This window comes from Argiope bruennichi, chromosome 5, assembly GCF_947563725.1.
Source record: "Argiope bruennichi chromosome 5, qqArgBrue1.1, whole genome shotgun sequence".
In the NCBI taxonomy this organism is placed as follows: domain Eukaryota; kingdom Metazoa; phylum Arthropoda; class Arachnida; order Araneae; family Araneidae; genus Argiope; species Argiope bruennichi.
This window is the reverse complement of record NC_079155.1, coordinates 54,987,236-55,008,164: the sequence shown is the minus strand read 5'-3', so window position 1 is coordinate 55,008,164 and position 20,929 is coordinate 54,987,236. Positions and strand designations below refer to the sequence as shown.

Genomic DNA, 20,929 nt, shown 5'->3' with positions numbered 1-20,929 from the left:
CCTAGCTATGCTTATGCATCAAATAAATTTTGAGTTCCTCATTATCTTAAGGTAAAAGGCTAATACCCATATAAAAAAACTATAATTGCTAGAGTTTCAGCATTCATCTAATACATGATGTAAAAAAATTATTTCCTCTGATCAAATCTGATGCACTTATACTGTTAAAAATTTAGATAATCAATTATATGATATGGTAAGTCTGTAAAACTTTTAATTATCCAGCAGTTAGTTTTATTCTTAGCTTCTATTTTATCATCACATATATTATTGCATTTCTTTATGAATAAAATTGTACAAGAATAATTACTCTTTGTGTATAAAGGATAATTAGATAACTAATGCTGCATCCATTATGATGTGAAGGTGAACACATTTTTTTCTTTCATTGAATTTGTAATTTGAAGTAGATATTATTGATTTGTTCAAAAAGTTTTAAGGATGCCAAGGATCATACTTTATATTTATTTCATAAAGAAATTTTAAACTATGCGATCAGGATTCAGTATTAATAGGTAAATTTGTTTGATAATAATTATTGTGTCTTTTCTAAATAATGAAGTTTTTTCTTTATTCTTGTTATACACATTACAGCGAATAAGCTTCTTTAAGCTTTACCATAGGTAATCATAATATTGAATTCCATTTTTTTTTTTTTTTTTTACTTTCTCAAAATTAAAATTGCATCATTTGTGAAATTACTTATTATTATTTTCAAATTTTGTTTTGAAGTAACTTTTTCTTTAAAGACTAATTATATGGATCATATATCAAAGAGAATATAAAATACCCTTGAACATTGATATCATTGATTGCATTTTTATATCAGAAATGACCTGACAAGCCCTATTGAGAGGAATTTTAACTGTGGTAGATAGTTTTCAGATTCTATTGGTAATCTTTCTTATAAAATTCAGTTTTAAACATTTTTTTATACACTTGAAGGTCTGATATTTGAGGGGCAAATTTATATATATATAACATTGTCCACATCAAATTGTCTTGTTAATTATTTTGAATATTCAGATGGGGGAAAAAAAAAAAAAAAAAAAAATTCAGCTATACCTAATATATTTATCCTTCCAAAAAATTGACTGGCAAAAACAGTAAACAACTCTTTGAAATGAGTTAATTCAATTAAATTTCAATAATTCTTGAAAATTTTTTACCTTTTGCTTTATTGATTATAATAATTTGAAAATACAGTATAACTCCTCTTTTATTCTTTTCAAGGTACCTGAGGAATAATAAAATGTGTGAAGAGTATAAATTATAGAAAATTTTTATGGATTCCTTGAAATTCTTAGAAGACTAACAAAAAGCGTAATTCTAAACGATGGGAAAACACTTAAAACAAGAGCATAAAATCATGGTAATACTGTATGCATGCATTGCATTTATATTCGAGATCTAAATTTTTTTTTTTTCTTATGTTGTGATTTTTGAAACTGAGCTCATAATGTCCCTCCTCCCTTCCTGCCTTATGTCAAATAAAATTTTAAAAGATTCTGTAGTAATATGTAGTGTTAAATGTATAAAGAATTTGTATATACGTTTGACTATTTCAATCTTATTTTAAATGATCAAAATTTTTAATAATTTTTTCTATTGATTACAAATTATTTCTTGAAGCAAATTTGATGTATTTATGTATTTTATGAATAAAAACATGATATTCAAAATTGTTATTAATTTCCAAGTTTTGGAACTTTATTTTACTGCACAGCAATCAATTTCATGTTTGAATATAAACTTTCAGTGTTTCTTTTCTATAATGTTTGATGTAAATATGACACAGTTGTAAGGGATAATTGAATCCTCTCCCCCCTCTGAAACTAATTGTAAAAGTGTTAAGGGGAAAAAATTATATATGGCAGTCAAACAATTTCCTATTTAGCTATCTAGTTAGACTAAGAAAATGGAAAGAGTACTTTGTCATGTAAGTAAGAAATTCAAATGCGATAATGCCTGCATTTTGAAATTTCCAAATGATTGTCAAAACCTTAAGCAATATTACTCTATATAAATATGTTAAGGACTATGTTATGCAATGGGCTATTTGTTATAATCAAGTTCATGACATCTCAAATTTTTTCAGTTCGTAACTAAATATATTTTGATCTGAAAGAGGGGGAAAAAACATTATCTCATTTTTATAACCAATTTTCTCTACTGATCATAAAAAATGCAACATTAATTAATGACAATAATAACTTTAAATAAGAATTATAATTAAATAACTTTAAATAAGAATGAGTGAATTTAACTTTCAAGATACTCTCTAATACAGATATTATCCCCTCTTATAAAACTATGGACTTTGGGCAAGTCTAAAAAAACCAAGAATGCTCAGATTTTTATTTTCATACATGAGAATTTTGTACTATTTGGTGTGAAACCGAAAACCAGTATTTGTTTATTAACTGCTTGCCAGTGGCTAACAGTAATTACAAAAGATCGATTTTTAGTGTGGATATATCGCTTTTACTGAAGTACGATTTTGTGAAGTTTATGCGATCTTTGGCGATTAATCGCCAGAAAATCAAATTTGTATTTTGGACACTTTTTTTTTTTTTTTTGACTGACTGAAAACAGAGTTTTACATAGAACTATAATTGGTAATACATATATTATAGATAACAAGCCACATTTCATATATTTAAGTCACTGCAATTTGAGTTATCGCGTTTCTATGTTCACTATAGTTTTGCATTTTTTGAAAGTAAACTAAAATTAAAATCATTTTTGAATTTCCATATTCACAGACAAATATAATGACAAAAATGTGTTTTTCAAATTCAGAGATCTGAAACGTGGAACTTTATCAAATCTCGCGTTCGAATTTTATGCCACTTACTATTTTCTCTTGGTGTACGTAGAAATATAGTATATATTGGCTGGAATCTCTAAGAAACTCTGTTCTGTCTTGTGAAAGATATATCTGTGTATAGAGTCAAAATTCGTTGTTTTTGTGAAAAAATATATAGATATTGTGAAAATCCTTTGAAAGCATCGTATTTCATTAATTTATATAATTTTGAAAGATTTTTTTTCAAGTTATTTTCAAAATTTAAAAAAAACAAAACCCTCTCTCAAACCAGTTTTATATACAAAACATCAGGCACTAGATTAAGCGATGTTATGCATTTTCAAACGAATGAAATTTGCAATCCAAAATAATTGTATCGCTATTTCTCGCTTATCATCATTTATGATAATTTCAGTAACGACCAATTTTTGAATAATGACAATTGTAACAAAATAAAGGAACTACTTGATAAAAGAGCAGTAATGATAAATAATTTTATTATGAATCTAAATATGGTTTATATCACATTTAATGTTGCAAAAGCTTCTTTCCATGGTGATTGTTTGATCCAAATTGTTGATTACTTAGTATAAAGCTATAATGTGATGTATTGATGGCAAGAATAATTGTAAGGAAGAATGCTAAAATTAAGTGTTAATTAATTGTAAATGGAGGGACAGTTTAAAATAGCTAACCAGAAAATTCAAATTATTCTTTTTAACTGGATATTATTATTTGTAGTTTTTTTTTTTACTTAGTAATATTGCATCTAAAGAAATTGTGGTTTTTGAATGGTTTGTGGTTTAATGATATGATTGAATTATAAATACATAAATAATTAATACATTTCAGTGGCTACCTATCTCTGTACTATGACGGTCTTCTGAAAAGGAAGATTCCGCCTTAGTGGTGCCCCGAGATATTATATAAATTTCGTAATGATTTGCTAAATGCCCAGATATATTTTTTCTTCCATTGATTATTTTTTATTGGGTAACACCAGTAATTGAGAAAGTGTACGGTGTTTAACAGGATCATCTTTATTATCATTACTTATAAAATTTTTATATGATCTAAAACGTATTAAAGTTGAATTGTCAGCAGTTACTGTAAGTATCGTTCGAAAATCGGTATCGAAGAGAGAAAACGCAGGTGGTTGCTTATTTTAATTTTAATGAACCCTTTCATTTCTCAGGCACCCTTTTAAGACGGTTCCCATTTTGACGTTTTATTTATTTATTTTTCAATTTTTATTGTTAAAAATACCGACAGAATGGTAAAAAGACGTAGCTTAATTTTTCAGAGAAATTCAACTTAAATCATATATATTCGAACAATAAACAAACCCATGTATTAAGTGAATAATTATGTATCAAATTACTTATTCGAATGTAGAGGGTTAATTTAATGAAGTTTGAAGGCTCATTTAAGACCAGTAATTGAGAAAGTGTACAGTATTAAACAGGATCATCTTTATTATCATTACTTATAAAATTTTTATATGATATAAAACGTATTTAAATCATTTTGCCTAACCCAAACAAGAATTGATTATTTTGATAAAAGTATTTCACGGAGTTTTACATGGAGCAATATGGAAAATTCTAAATTCAGCAGTGGCGTCGCGAATTTAAAAAAAAATTGGGAACTATTAGCATCAATTTACATTACTTTTACATTTATTTAATACATCGATTTACATTGTGGAACTTTTGTGTTCTAATCTTAGTCTGAGCTATTTGGAAAATTTTTTGAAAACAGAATCTTAATTATGGCTTGTCAAGTGGAATATGAATGTGAAAGTTAATAGCCTGTCTATTTTTTTTCCTCATTTATTTTTTAACGCCTTTCTGTCATCGCCTGACAACTTGGTTATTTTTTTCGCACTTGCCTGAAACGAATCCAGAAGTTAATATGAGAATTTTTCTTGGCACGTTTAGTGATGTGTTATCTGGAAATTCAATACGAAAAAGTATATTTTTCTTTCTAATCCTTGTGTTATCTATGAGTCTTGAGTGTAAATACCTCTTGTAAGATTTGTTTTTAGTGTATCAACTCATGGTATTTTTGGAGGGTAAAAATGTTTATAGCCAGGAATGGGAAGTCTACTCCCCCCCCCCCCTTTCCTCTACGTATCTTTTACCGAATGGTGGTATTAATAATAATCTATATATATAAAATGCTAACGTACATGGCACAGAAATGGCTCTATGGCAATAGTGAAATGTAAACAAATCACTACATGGACGTTTCAAACTGCGTCATTGGATGTTTTAATTTGCGCTGGATTCAGTGTTTCGCTAATTAATGGAGCTGCAAAATATTATTAGAAATACGTTGAAGAGAGCTGGCATTTAATTGTTAGAGGAATCTAGGTGTAAAAGAAATAGGTACAAAGAAAGAAAGAAATGCTTATCAAATGTTTAACAAGCGCTGAAATAGGCTTTACTGTCGTTAGATGGATAATCGCGTATCATTTAACTATTTCCGTATGACTTAAATATATACAATGGATATGACTTAACTATTCTATACTAATCTTTTAAAAAGTCAATCAACTGGGCGAACTGGCTGATTCCAAAGGCGGCTAGTGGTAATATAATGGTGGTGATAGTAATGTTTCGGAGAAATGTTTCAAAGTCAGTGCTTCAAAGCATTCTTTTTATTATATTGTGTTAATTTTGTTTCACGTAGGCATCTAAAGCGGGAAAATCATTTTTTGACCAAGCGGAAATTTCAATTTAATACAAATACCTCTCTCTCACTCCTTTTTTTTTGGCAGTTTGGATTTTTGATTAATTTTTAATTTTAATAGTAAATAAATAGTAGGAAAGAAAAATCTTATATTAAAATTAATCTGTATTGCTTGTTTATGAGTGAATGGCTTTTGATTCTGATTTTCCATTTTGATGACAATCAAGTTGAAAAGTCATTCTGAAAACACACATTACTGTTACTTACATTGAATAATTTTGATCTTTATTGATCAAAGTGACATTGCAACTCCTAAGAAGCGTTACTTAGTGCTTCACTGTTAAGTATAAACTGACTCTTAAAGATGATTTTATTTTCAAAATCAGAACTTATTTCTCTGAAACAATGCAGTATAGACCATACTGATTTGTATATGGTGAATCATAATATTTCTCTTCTTTCCTTCTATGAGGATCTCATGAAGAATGATTTTCTTTTAAAGATTCATTTAAAGAACTCCAATGAATAAAATATAGCAACGTTGTTATATTCGTTACTCAACCATTATATTATTATGATGGTTGTTTTTTTATTTTAATTTTTAATATTTTATTATATTTTATTACTAATGTTACTTTTACCTTTTTAAATATCACAGCGCTTTGAACTGCTACAATAATTCTGTAATTTATTAATTCGCTGACAACTATTTTAAAGATAAAAAGAAAAATTCTTTATGGTGAAGCACTCGCGTTTTTCTGCATATGCTTTATATTGTGTCTGATTATAAAAAACAAATTCAAATCTTTTAGACGAACGCATTATTCAATTTATTGTGCTGTATAATAACTGTTTGCTTTTATTTGCGTCTTTTTTTCTTTCAGTCTTGAGACTGCAGGAGGCCATTGTGGCCTTGTTAAGTCAAATAAGCCCAATTAAAAACAAGGGGCTTACTTCTAGCATATTAGTATAATCATTTTATAAATTTAAAAGTTTAGATTTAAAAAATATTATTGTCAATCAATTGTGTATTCAACATGATTGAGTATTAATAAGCTGGTCATGCGCCAATTAGTGTTGTGTAACAAGTGGAAATAATTCACCTGCTAACATATTATCTCTATTTAGGCCTGGTGCTCACTTGCAATTTGTGTTGGAAAAGTCAATGGCGACACAAAATGCTGGAAAAGTGATTAGCCACCTGAAACACATTAATAGAAATGAAAGGGTCACGTTCTCTTCCGATTTTTCTCCCATCTTACTTACCTACTACCAATATACAAGACGCTTATCACTTCTCCGACATTTTATGTTGCTACTGATTTTTTCCCAACAGAAATCGCATATGTATACTTATTCAAATTGATATTTTATAACAAATCATTTTAACCATTTTTAACTGTCAGTATTAACATTATGTGGTAACTATGAATTTACTGGAAATAATGTTTGCAGTTATCTTTCATTCGTTTTTTTAATAAATTCGTTTCCACTCCGACACATCGCTTATTATTACTAAAAGTCTGTTATCCAGATTAGTGAAACATAAGGTTTAAATCGAAAAAAGATAAAGAAAAAAAAAATGAAGGAAAAAGTGAATATGACCTGAAGACTTTATCAAGGTCACCTTCAAGCAGGAATTCAAACATGAGACATTTTCAGTGAGGGGGTCTGTCTTTTTTCCAATTATTGACTCCTCATGACCCGAAAATTCTAGGTGATTGAGTTTTTTAAGAATCAATGTACGCAAAGCAAAGACATTAAAATCAGACAATAAACAAAATGCACAACCCGAAACTTAGATTTTGTTGTGGTTTTACTTAGTTGGAATTTTGAAATAATTTTATGTTTGGTGTTGTTTATTTTATTTATTGTCTGTTTTTAATTTCTTTGCTTTGTATGTATTGATTCTTCAAAATAAAGAAATAAACAACCAATTGCTTGAGGTTTTCGTGTTACGAAGGATTAATACTTGGACAAAGTCAGACCCCTTACTGAAAAAAATCTCTTGTTTGAATCCCTGCTTGAAGGTGACCCTTGATAAAGTCTTCTGTCCATATTCATTGTTTTTCTTCATTTTTTTACAATTTAAACTTTATTTTTCGTTAATCTAGTTAGTTTCATTGGTGTTTTGAATGTAACAGCATTGATGCTCTCCATATGCAATGTTCCTTCCTTTTAAAAGTTTTTGACTCTAAAAAGATTTACTTTATAGTATGGTTTCATAAATATTGCTCTGTTTTTAGTTTCTTAATAGTCGGTTATGTAATTTGTATGTTCTATTGATTCTCAAAAAAGAGAATTAGAATTTTCTTTATGATCATAAAACAATTGACACTTAAATCTGTTATTGTTATTAGAGGTTTAGTAAAAATTATAATTAGTAGTATATTTTTAGTTGTTTTATCTGTTATTGTTATTCGTTGTAGAGTTCGTGGACCACTGTGTTTGATATTATTTGAGAGGACGCTTTCATAAAATTGTTAAGTGTGTTGATATATATATATTAGGAGATTCACAAATCAGGTTGATAGTATTTGTTAGAAGATTAATTATTAAGAGAGGAGTTCTGTTGGCAGCAGAGCTTGAAAAGATCAGCCTGGTTAATAATAAGAGATAACACAAAATGTGTTGGGAAATCCACTTAATTCTCTTAAGGTTGTGTAACTAAATTACATTAAAAAGTCTTTTTTTTTTTTTTTTTGCAAAAATATCAAAGATTTTTTTTTTTTATTTTTAAATTCAATATTTTGGACAATTTTCTTCATAAAACTGTTTGGATTTTGTTTTCCTAATCCATTTCTGTAATTGTTTCTCTATTAGTGTTCTGGATCCATTTCTTTAATTGTTCTTATTTTTTTGAGAATTTACAAAATATATACAAAATATATTTTTTAGTTCTAAATTTTCTTATGAAAAGCATCGCAAATTAAAATCAAAAGCTTATTTTTATTTTAAATTTGGTATAATAATTTCTCAATATGTTCTACAGTTTCTGAATTAGATATTAAATAATCTGATCATTTAACAATATTTTATTATTTTAATGCTTTACAATACGGAAAAAAAAAATGAAAATTTCGTGTTATTTATCAGTTGAATCCTAATTTTTAAAAATTGGATCAAAGAAGAACTCATTTTTTAGCTCAGGAACTAGAAAATGTATGTATTAAACTAGCTGCAAGATTTTATGCTAACCATTTTATAAACTTTTAAACTAAACTGTTTTTGCTTTTTATACTTCGTTGCATTAAAAAAACAAGAAAAAACCGCTGACATTTATTTTCCAAATAAAAAAAAAGTGACATTTAGCTGAAAATATTTTAGTTCCATTGATGTTTCTTCAATTTGTTTAATGCAAAAATTAAAAAATAATACAGTTTTATAACATTCTTCAAAAAAATTCATCCCGAACGTAGTCACATACCTGAGAGAGATTCATGATTTGAATAAATTTTTGATTCCATGCTCTGGAAAGAAAATAATATAAAAATTCAGTTCCAAAATTTTTTCAGTTCAGAAATTTTTCATTGATGTTGTTGTTGAGGTATTTCTTTTTTTAAAAAAAATGCTATGCATTTGTAATGCTGGTGTTTAATTTTTTTAATTTAACGATAGTTTTTTTTTTCACATTTACATTGATTTGAAGTTATTTTTAATTACAATATTTAAAAAAGTAAGAATTTTGTAGTGAATAAATCGACATCAAGCGATGACAGTAAATTGATACAAAATAAATGTATTTTTTCAGTCACTTTTAAAAAAAAAGATTTTTTTTTTCTTCTGAAGTTCAAGGAAGGTTCAAGGTCTGAATTATTCAGCGTGATTTCTATTTTATTGTTATAGATTAAATATCAGTATTTATTGTTTGGTATTAAAGCAGCTGGCATTCATTATTAGTATATACGATACTAATGGTAATTGGTACCTTTTTTTTTCTATATGTTCTATTGCCACTTTCAACAATTCATTAAAAATAATCTTTACCAATCTCATGTAATGACAATAGTACTAAGTTCTCTTTTATAGATAAAGAGTGAGACAGTTTTTCTTTTTAATCATGTTTACAACACTGATAATGTATGGTATTCATTTCAAACTCAATACCCACTTTTTAATTAATTGAATTGTTAAAATTTTTATTATGAGCTCATTGTTTATTAATGGAAGTTAAGTGGAGTCATTTTATTGCAGCAATGATAAGAGAAAAATTCACCGTTACTGTAGGAAATGAACAATTTTTAAAGTTAGCGCAAAAGGTTAAATATGCTGTAAATCACCAGTATTGCGCGCAATAAAATATTTCAAGGACAGGAACAAACCATAAAAATAGCATTTATATAACCTTTTTCATGTTTTGTAGATCACCCACGTAGAATGAGATCAGGAATACGAAACTCGTATTTTTTAATTACTGTTAAGTGAACCTATCAGGACAACTCAAGATTGCACAGCCTTGTCTTCATGCAAGACATACCATACATTTGTGTTTCAACAAAATGCCGACAGCGTGTGGACTGCAAATATGTTCCGGCGCCGGGAACGTACGTAAAAACGACAAAGGTGTTACGTATGCAGCGCAACAAATTTTGGACCCGCCTTTGGAAGATCTGCCAAAGCCTTAGTCATACGAACATCAAGAAGCATTTCTAACTTAAATCCACCCTTGTTGCAGTTTTATTAACTGGAACTTCTCGCTATTTAAAATTCGGAATAGTTCTTTTTCTGTGCGGAAGTACGATGTTTTTGTGTTGGATGTTTACTGTCACGATTAAAATAATCGATTTTTTTTTTTGAAAAACATAATGCATTTTATTGAAAGTATGGAAACGTTTATTTCAGTCTGGCTAATCAGAATTATATTATCCATTTTCGATTGGATAGTTGTCTTCAAATTTTTCGGAACACAATTTTGAAAAAAGATTTTACTTTCATCACAAATACATGGAGAATTACATTAGTAACGGTTATCACTTAACTGCCATAAATTACATATCATGGATGCTTTTTATCACTAATTTTAAAACTGTCCTTCAAACTATTTGACATAAATACACTTTACCACAAATTAAGACAGATTTCATGAGGGGAAGCAATAGGTATGATGAGTTGCAATATTTTTGTGGTGATTCACAATCTAGCCGACACAAATTTAAATGCGGTGCTTTATATGTGTTTTTCTTTCGCCCGTATTACTTACGAATGCTTTGAGATTCTAACTTTTTAATTTAATTCATAAAAATATTTCAGACTCAGGCAGGCTTTTTCGATGAATTCCATTTTTTTTGTTTCTGATTGCGAAATACATGAATGAAGCGTAGGCAAAACTGTAGGAAGAACTCGATATATTTTATTCATAGCAGCAATTAAATATCAAATTCTTATCGCACTTCTGCTAATATTTAAAAATTAAAGAATGAAAATTCAACTCTTTCCGTTCTATTCTGCACGATACAATTCTTCTGTGTGCGGTTTGTTCTGTTCGAATTGTTGGGAAGACATATCTTTGTGTGTTGAATGGCTCCTGCCAAGTTTATTATTGCTATTGAAACTGTCACCGTGCTTAAGAACAGAAAGGAAACCAAGGAATATTTAGTTGAATTTAGGAATAATCCCAATGGCATTAAAAAATATTAATAAAATTCGCATTACAGATTAGAGTCATTGCATCTTTCTCTCTTTTTGTTGAAAACGATTTTATTTGCGTTTTTATTGCTATTTTAGTAAAATAGTTCTGTTCATTTGTAAAGATATCCAATTTGATGGTTGCGGTGATTTTTTTTCTCTTCTGGCTGTTTCCTTTTCTTTACGCTATTAGGGGCATCGATTCTACGGAGATTTATTAAAATTATTTAGAAAGATCCCATTAATGTACTATTTATTCACTAATGTATTATGTTCTTAAAATTGGAACGTCGAATATTTTTATATATTTGTTTCTCATCCATTGACATTCAAATGAATAAAAGAAAAGGAATTGATTTGAAGTGTTTTGTGAAAATGCGACGCTAATGATTTTTGAGCAATATTCTCATGTATCTGCTATATATATTCATATTTATGTTAATTAAGTGGGAGATTTTTACTTTCTCGTTTGCGAAGTATAGAGAAAGTATTGTAATCGTCAAAATAAATTCGAAACTCGAGATTTTGACGAATCTCGAAGTTTCAGAGTTTTTCTGAGTTCAGAAAACAAATTTTTGGAAAATGTTAATCTGTCTGTCTGTGACATACTCAATAAAGGTGAGCTATATGAATGAAATTTGGTATATGGTATTCACAACGAATTTGTGGATTTCTATCAAAATTTTGACCAAAATCTGTTCTGAGGAAGTCTGCCTGTCTGTATGTCCAAATATCTGTTAACACAGTAACTACAAACTAAGAGAGATGGATCGATAAAATTCGGTACACAGATTTATCTATAGTGTAGATATCTACCAAATTTTGAATCATATCGAACAACGTGTTGACCGTCTGTCGGTCTGTACTTTCAGAAACGTGTAAACGCGATTATTCGAAAATACAATGATTTAAATATATGAAATATGATAAAGAGTTTTGTGACTACAATTGTGGATTTTTTGTCAAATTTTTGTTTCAATCGCTTAGGAAAAACGCGCTTAAAACACAAATTTGATTTTCGAATGCTATTAACCTTATGCCAGGGATTAATCGCTAAAAAAAAACTTTCTGTTTTAAGTTTCTGAAATTGAACTGTCAATAATTAAATATTTTTACTGATTACTTGGAATAAAGAAAACTAATTTTGCAAAAGTTAACTTTATGCTTAACTTCAAAAATATTACCAATTTGATTGTACGTACTTCCTATGTATTTTATATAAATACAAATAATGTAAAATTAATTTCTGTAATTAAATAAAACGAATATAAATAAACAATATCAACAATGTTAAATATAAAATTTATTGAATCAGTTAACAATGTATGGCAGATTTAGAATATAGTAAAAGATATTCCTATTCTATTAAGTAATAAAAGTGAAATATTAAAAATTTGTATTAAGAATGATTTAATATGCAAATATTTTTCATTCAAGCAATTTTTTTTTGTTTATTTTATTTGCAATTACAATAAGCAGATGCATATTTTGAAAATTGTTGTAAATTTCCTAATCGTTGAAGAGTTGAATATAAACCAGTCTTCAATTTTGCATAAGTTAACCAACTTTTATGAAAATTCTCTGACAGTAGAAATAGAGCTAGTAGAAATTTGAAATACTGCTGTATTCTTCATACTGACAATCGAATTTAAATATTAATTAATACATAAATTGTTTAAAATAATATATTTTTTTAATTTGTTTATAGGAATCTGAATTTATACAGATTACAAAATTCTTATTGAAGTGATGTGAACCGAAAATTTCAGAGCAGAATTCAACTTTAAAGTTCTTATTAACATCTGGAATTGAGCCATCGATATATTAGTTCAAAATTTTAGATATATGTACCTGTGCAACTTACCACGCTTAAGAAGTAAATGAAACTCTATCAGATTCAGCATCAATACAAATAGGCTATTTGTATTCTGCACAGTGACATTAATGTCCAAATGCGGCTGTCAGATTAGATTGTGTCGTTTGAATCATGGGACTGATCATCGAAGAAAACGCATCAACAATCATTCTTTAGATAATAGACTTACATTGTACTGCGCATTGTAATCCCAATAACATTGAGGTGCACCTGTGTATAGCTTCATTTTTTTTCAAAGGCAAAATACATTATGCAAGAAGAATACTAAAGGGCTGCATTAAAAACCAGTAAGAGCATTCCATCGAACTAAAAAAAAAAGAGTCAATGCTTTATATAGGTACCAAATTGTTAGGTAGCGTTAATATTTTATGTGTTTTTTAGTGTATCGATATAAGTAAATGTAGATTTGAATTGGCCCTAACATTATTTTCTTTGGATACTTTTTAAGTAGCTACAACTGCTTTAAAGAAACCGTCTACTTAACTACAAGGGTTGAATTACATGTTTGAACTTAAAATTATAGATTTTTTTTAAAGCTACTCAAAATACGGTCGCCTTTTTCAAAAATCTGTCAATGTTTGTTCGCTTTGAGCCAGAATAGGAAATTTGGAGAATCTTAATAGAAGTCATCGGTTTATCTCCCCCTCCCCCTTATTCTTTGAGAGTGCTCTGAGATAAAATGATCGTCATTGACCAATTTTTTAAAAAACTTAACCGATTTTTTTTTGTGTTAAAGGCGTAATATTCCGAATTGATGTCTGCAAAGTAAATATCTTAGATTTGTTCCGGGAACATTATAATTTCTTTATATGTAACCTCAATGAAGAGGATCTTGATCTCATCAGAAAATATTTTAAATTCTGAGTTGAGTTATCTTGGTTAAGAAGATATAAAAGTTAGTGGGTTTTAAATTGAAAAAGTGTAAATTTGAATAAAGAACGAAGATTTTTTTTAAGGTTTCGCAGATACGACTTACGAGTTAATTTATAATTTAAACTAGTTATTGGGAAAAGGTTACTATATAACTTCATGAAGAAAAAAAATTGATTTAAAAGATTAGAACTAAATGAAAAGTTAGGCCATCAATTTTTAACATTTCTGAAAGATAACTAAAGAAATGATTTATGAATTAACTTTAAAATGTCTCGAATTTTTTAAAGTGCGCTTGATTGTTTATTTTTTTATTTGTTTGCATTCATTTAATTATTATAGTTGAATCTTTATGTGACGAATTCGAGGATTCCTGGAAAAAATCAATGTATAGAAATTTTGATAAATGCATATTGCATATTTTTTGCTAAAGACATTACTTTATGATTTATAATTAAAAATAATTTTGAATAGTTAATTTTTGGGTTAAAAAAGATTTAAGGGAATTAAAATATCACCAAAAATTATTTAAAGAATGTGCAAATAACGATTTTTTAAAAATTTTTAAACCTAACTTGCCAAAATAGTTTTTTAAAAATCAAGTTTTTATTTTCATTCCATTCCTACTTCTTTTATAATAAACTGAACATATTTTTAATTCTTTAAGAATTCCATTATAGGAATTATAGAAGTAAACCGAATTTAAAATAAAACTATTCCAAGTTAGAAGAAAGGGATTTGTAGAACAGAAACTTACATAATGATACGCTGTCTGTTTATTGTTTTTATGTATATGACTTCTGATTAAGCAGAATTTTTTTTGTAATAAAAGTCAGTGAAACAAAAATTTATAATAATTCTTATAGAAGGAGTCAATGGTTGTTTTTTGATTGCTATAAGTATGCGTGGTTTCCTTGTGTGCATTTTTATTCGATATATAGAAATTTGATTCAATATATGAGAATTGTTTTCCATTGAATATTTAAGATTCCTTGAAAAAAGTTCTATTTGTAGAGATTTTCGATATTTGTGAGTTTCATTGTACGTTACGCTTATAAAAACGTTGAACATTATCACATTGAACATGTTATCTGAATGCTAAGTTGAGGATTTACCCTACTTTGCATACGTAAGCGTTATCATTCTTTTGAAAAATCGACTGTTGATAAATTCAAAAAGACTTTGGAAGTTCAACTCAGAACTTTATTTCTTATCGTATGTGCAGAAAGCTGTCAAAATATGATTTTAAAAAGTTATAACTTACGAAGAAGTTATGTCGATTTGCGGTAGAGTGGACGAAGTTCTTAAACTCGGCAGTTCTTAATTTTCCGAACATAATTTTAAAAAAATACATAACAAGTACAGTTATATTGTCGATGTACTGTCGTCGAGTTTAAGAACTCATTTCACTCAACTGCATATCGGCGTTTTTTCTTTGTAAGTTATAGCTTTTAAAATATCATTTGACAGTTTTTATTTTATATGTGATGATAATTGAATTTCTAAGTTAAGTTATCAAATAATCCTTTGAAATTTATCGATAGTGTAAATTCTGTTTATGCTTTCTTTGATTGTTCTTTCGTTGTTCGTTTTTTCTATTTTGAATTCAAGAGGCTGTACTTTTTTTTTTTTTTAACAGAAGTTACTTTTTATGGATCACTGAATATTTTCATTGATATTGATTGTGATTCTATTTCTGCTCTTTAAATTCAAAAACTGCTGAAATTGATTGTCTGGTTCTGATATCAATGCATTTTGACTTAACAACTAAATGATACAAAAAAGATTGGAGAGATAAGAAGAGGGGGAAGAAAGTTTTGGTGAAAAAATTTTCTTGCATTATGTGACTTGCGTACAAAATATGCCGTAGTTTTTTTTTTTTTTTTTTTTTTTTTTTAATATTTTCCGTTTTTTTTTAAATTTAAAAAAATGCTGTTTATGTTCGTTCAGTAAAAATTAAATTCATAAAATTAAATATAGGCATATAGTTTTTTTTTTTCATAATTCTGTGGTTGAAATTTAAGCGAAGGAATGTTAGTTATTTGCACCGAATTTTAATTTAAGATGTTTAATTTCTATTTGTAGTTGTATTTTTAATTTTTCGTTGATTGAAAATTTATAAGAAATTTTTGTAGGTCGTTGTTTAGTAAACCCCATTTTTGAAATATAATAACCGGTTTCATTCTTAGGAGCGGGGGGGGGGCTTTATGAGGTTTCTTTTGTTTTATATTTTAAGTGGGTGCAGGTGTCAAGTGCATTTGAAACGACAAGTATTTCACGTCATTTTAATAGTGATTAAACTTACTTTAATTTTAATTTGTTACAACTTAACAATGCTACTTTTGTTGAAGCTATTTATAGCGTGTAAGAATAGATTCTCCTGAAGTTTTTGTTTGAATATTTGAAGATCAAATTATTTCTTGGGAATTGAAATGGAGTACTCTGTCATTTCAAAATAAGTGTGTCATTTGCTCTTTCGCTGCACGCTAATCAAGTTAACTTTTACAAATACTTTTGTTGAATTAGCTACTGTTTTTAAAGAGAATAATGATTGAGTTTGAAAGGCTTCTTATAAGTTATAAATTGATTGGGATGTTGGGGGACTTCATGTGGTTTCTTTTGTGACTTGATGTATGTGGGTCAGGGCTTTTGAATAATCATCGTTGAAGTTTTTATTAAATTTTTTTTAAGAAGATTGTTTATGTGTGGTCACAAAATGACAGAATATGAACATAAATAAGTTTATTTAATTCATCTTACTAATCAGTTCCGATCCGTTTTTTAAAAAAACCAAACAATCTTAAGCTCGATCAGATGTGATTAACCTCTATGTAGCATTTTTTCTTCACTATAAAATATTGTCTAAACTTTGGGAAGAATCACGAACTCTTCCTTGTATTTGTTCCGATATGGGTACAGGTATCAAATTTCAAAATTATAACAATAAAAATAATAAAGTATCGATAGAATTCAAATGTCCTGTAACTTTACCTATCAAATTATATGGGAAATGTTTAATACATGGAAAAGGCGCCATTATTTTGGTATTTTATATAAAAAAAATCTATTTAAATTAATGTTAACAGAAAAGAATCTATATTATTCTGTCTTCAATTGGATTGCATGATATTTTTTTAAAAGAATTACTAGTTTTTAAATTTTACAAATTTTTCACTGTTGGCATTATTGTTGAAAAATATTTATTATTTTTTAATATTTTTGCTCCAAAATATGCATTTAATTAAACATTAGATCGAATGAATGTTTTTTACAGGTCTTAAAGGATTCTAAAAATATAAAAAAAGGACTAAAACCTTAACTTTTGTAACCTTAAATCTCAGAAATTTAGATAAACATAAGAATAGTAGTTGAAGAAATAAAAATTATCTATTGTTTATATGACTTTTTTTTAAGTTTTAAAGCTTTTTTTAAAATGAAAGCGTATATTTTTGCTTACATTATTTATGTTTTTAACGTAATTGCGGGACGTCTGTCAAGAATATGCCAATTAAGATTGTTTTTATAATTTTAGGTTATATCCGTAAGTCGTATATAATTTTAAGTTATATGAAATAAATTTGAAGTTTAAGCGGTTGCGAATGATAATGAAATTCTGAAATTTTTTCAGAGTGTGCCCTTTGGGGTGGAGGAAAGAGACCCGTATATTTCGCTTAAAAATATATAATTTCGATAAGTTTTAATAAATGCACCCAACTTTTACACATTTTTAATTGATAAACGCAGTGAACAAAAATAGCGCGGAAGTAAAACCTAGATTAAAAAAAAAAAAAAGAAAAAAAAAAAAGGATTTTGACTTTAAATACACCGATAACTGCGTCATTATCATGTTCGAGATATCATAACATAATCTTATGATACCATAACATGATAATATTTTGGTGCGATTCATCTTTTCTTATTTTTGAATATACAACAGTTATACAAGGTGTGTTCAGATGAAAAGGTACGAACGTCGTAACAACGCAACCGTTAACATATTTTCCTATGCCGCTATGGGAGAACGTATCGAGACATCTAGGGATGCGATTGGAATCTCCGGCGTAGAGAGGAACATGCGTGAGCGTCCACATGCGCAGGAGAGAGCAGAGGCTCTTATAAAGACTTGTAAAGAGCGCCTTCTAATTGACTTGGCAGTGCATGTGAAGACAGGATAGCGTTCACATTGTAAAATTCGGCGATTCAGGAGCAGCGCGGCATTATCCGATTTCCTGTGGCGGAAGGTGTTACACCGGCCGCAATTCATCGCCGGATGGTCACCTTATACGGGGAAGACTGTGTGTCAGACAAGTCAATGAGAAAATAGAGTGCCGGTTTTCGTGCAGGCCGTGAGAGTTTGGTTGATGATCCGAGACCAGGCCAGGCAAATACAGTCATTACGGCTGATCTCATCGACAAGGTGGAAGACCTAGTGAGAAGTGATCGGCGTGTCACATTGCGAATGTTGGCGGTGAAAGTGGATGTCAGCATTGGAACAGTGTGGACAATTGTTCACGACAGGTTGTGTTGTCGGAGGGTGTGCGCGCAGTGGGTTCAGAAGCAGCTGATCGACTAGCACAAGGGACTGCGTATGGGGCTAGCACTTCATCATCTATTTTGGTATCGTGAAGACCCCGCTTTCCTGGAGCGGATCGTCACAGGTGATGAAAGTTGGTGCCATCACTATGAGTCAGAGACAAAGCGGGACAGCATGCAGTGGAAGCATACGTCGTCGCCTCCCCCTAAAAAGTTCAAAGCCATGATGTCAGCAGGCAAGGTGTCGCTCACCGTCTTTTTCGACATCCAAGGTCTGCTACTTGTTGAATTCCTCGAGCACAGAAGAACCATTAAGTCCGATGTGTACTGTGAGACACTCCGAAGACTACGCAGGTTCATCAAGAACAAAAGACCGGGGCTGCTTACGGAGGGTGTGATTCTGCTCCATGATAACGCGCGACACATCTCCAGCGTCACATGCGCGGAACTGGCCAAGTTCAAGCGGGAACAGCTCAACAATCCGCCCTACAGCCCGGACATCTCGCCCTGCGATTTTCATGTGTTTGGTCCCCCGAAAAAACATCTGAAAAGGAAGCGCTTCAACTCGGACGGCGAACTCAAGGACGCTGTGAAGGACTGGGTCTCGTTTCGGCCACAGGAATTCTGGGAACAAGGAATCCTTCGGCTCGTTAATCATTGGGATCGTTGTGTTCAGGCTTATGGTGTATTCTTTGAATAAATACCCACATGCCTACTTTGAATTTATACCCACAGTGTCGTTTCATACCTTTTCATTTGAACACCCCTTGTAAGATGGACACCAATATATATATATATATATATATATATATATATATATATATATATATATATATATATATAATATATATATATATATAATATAATCATCGCATCGACATACGTGTAATTCTAATGACTAAAATAATAAAAAGTATTCCAAAATATATTTAAAAATATTTTTAGAATTTTATTAATATTAGAGAAAAAATTATTTTGGGATAAAAACTGTTGTAATTGAAAAACATATTTTTTAATTTTAAAGTAATATAAAAATTGTTTGCTCCGAGCTGATTGAAAGAGGTAAAAAGTCAAGATTTCAATTCATTTTTAATTCGGAAACAAATTAAAATTTTGAAAAACTCCTTATTGTTGAGTATTTACATTTCATTGTGCGTTGTAAATACTTCCTTGAAAGTTATGATTGATGAGTAGCAGATAAATAGATAGTAAATAGATTAATGAGTCATTATATAACCATTATCATGTTTAAAAAAAAATATGGTAACCAGTATGAAATGAGAAGCTGCAAGAAGTAAAACATTTTAATTAATTTTACAATTATTCCTCGTTGTGTCCGGTATTTTCAAACAGTTGACATTTTGCATATGGCAGATAGTGGATACCTTTCATTTATATGTTATAGGATATAGGTTCTGATAAATGGACAACGAATTCCCATTATTTGTTACTGAAGTACACAGCCAAATATAAAGTTGAGTACTTTCGTCTTTCCTAGGTTCATATTTTATGATTATTCTGTACATAAATGCCACCGATGTACGGAAGGGTCGGAGTGCTCAAACTCGGTGGTTCTTAATCTCCGAACATTACAATAATTTAGAAAATGCACAATAATATCGTTACATTATGAGTGCTGAAAGAAAAAGAGATAAATGTGATTTTACCTAACAGTAATGATGTAGATAATTAAAATGTGGGAAGAAAAATAAGAAAAGCAGGAAGGGAAGGGGGAATTGACAGAGTTTTACATAAAGAAGAATTATCAACAGTTTCAGCTAGGAAGATGAGATTTTGTTGCGGCTCTTGTTATTGTCTTGAGGATTAGCATCCCCCCCCCCTCCAATGCGAAAAGGATTGAAATTTTCAAAAATGGTACTGGATGAAATTTTTTAAAGCAAAATTTATAGTAGTGATGCGAAGTAGCTAAATTTCTAAGTAATTTTACTGTTAACATAACTTATACCTGTGTCACATTTTAATTTAATTCATTTAGTTAAATTTTAAATTCTCTTACATATCAAATATTTCTTAAATTTCTAATTTGCTATTTTTATTTTTTAATCATCAAATACCATCTTAAATATTCTTGAAAATTGTTATAGATTAGTTTTAAATAGTCAGTGTTTCAGAAGCAAGCGTAAGACTTTTTCAAGCGATTAATTTCCGTGCCGGTGCCCCGTTTTAAACAAAGGCGGTTTTGTGAATGAACCGTAGAATGATTCACTTGTTCTCAAGCCTTTGCTCATTCCTTGATTGTGTTTCAAAGAAAGGATTCTGCTGCTGTTACATCCGTGCAGGATTTCGTTTTGTTTTGTGAATATTATATCACATTTCATTTACTCTTATGTCGTTTTCTGCCACTTACTGATGTAACAATGAGAAGTTTGTTTTTTAAAATTCTTATTAAAGTACTTGAATAATGATTAGAATCAATCTTATTTTTGTATGTTTAATATGGTCATTCGTGTAAAAAAATGTTTCGATTTAATCACTTTACATAAAATTTTTATATTGAGTTT

At 29.1% G+C, this 20,929-nt stretch overlaps 2 protein-coding genes across 2 annotated transcripts in view; both read left to right on the top strand.

Moving 5' to 3' along the window:
- Positions 1 to 20,929, top strand: part of LOC129968794 (myosin heavy chain, non-muscle-like) — a 93,265-nt gene that overhangs the window by 4,278 nt on the left and 68,058 nt on the right. The window lies entirely within an intron of this gene.
- LOC129968796 (histone-lysine N-methyltransferase SETMAR-like) lies at positions 17,853 to 19,131 on the top strand. Its single transcript, XM_056083050.1, has one exon. It carries the CDS (start codon positions 18,463 to 18,465, stop codon positions 19,105 to 19,107), a length of 645 nt encoding a protein of 214 aa, XP_055939025.1. The 5' UTR covers positions 17,853 to 18,462; the 3' UTR covers positions 19,108 to 19,131.

What these genes read in the sequence shown, in the direction of transcription:
- LOC129968796 (XM_056083050.1), top strand. Translation starts at nt 18,463, where the DNA reads ATGGGGCTAGCACTTCATCATCTATTTTGGTATCGTGAAGACCCCGCT.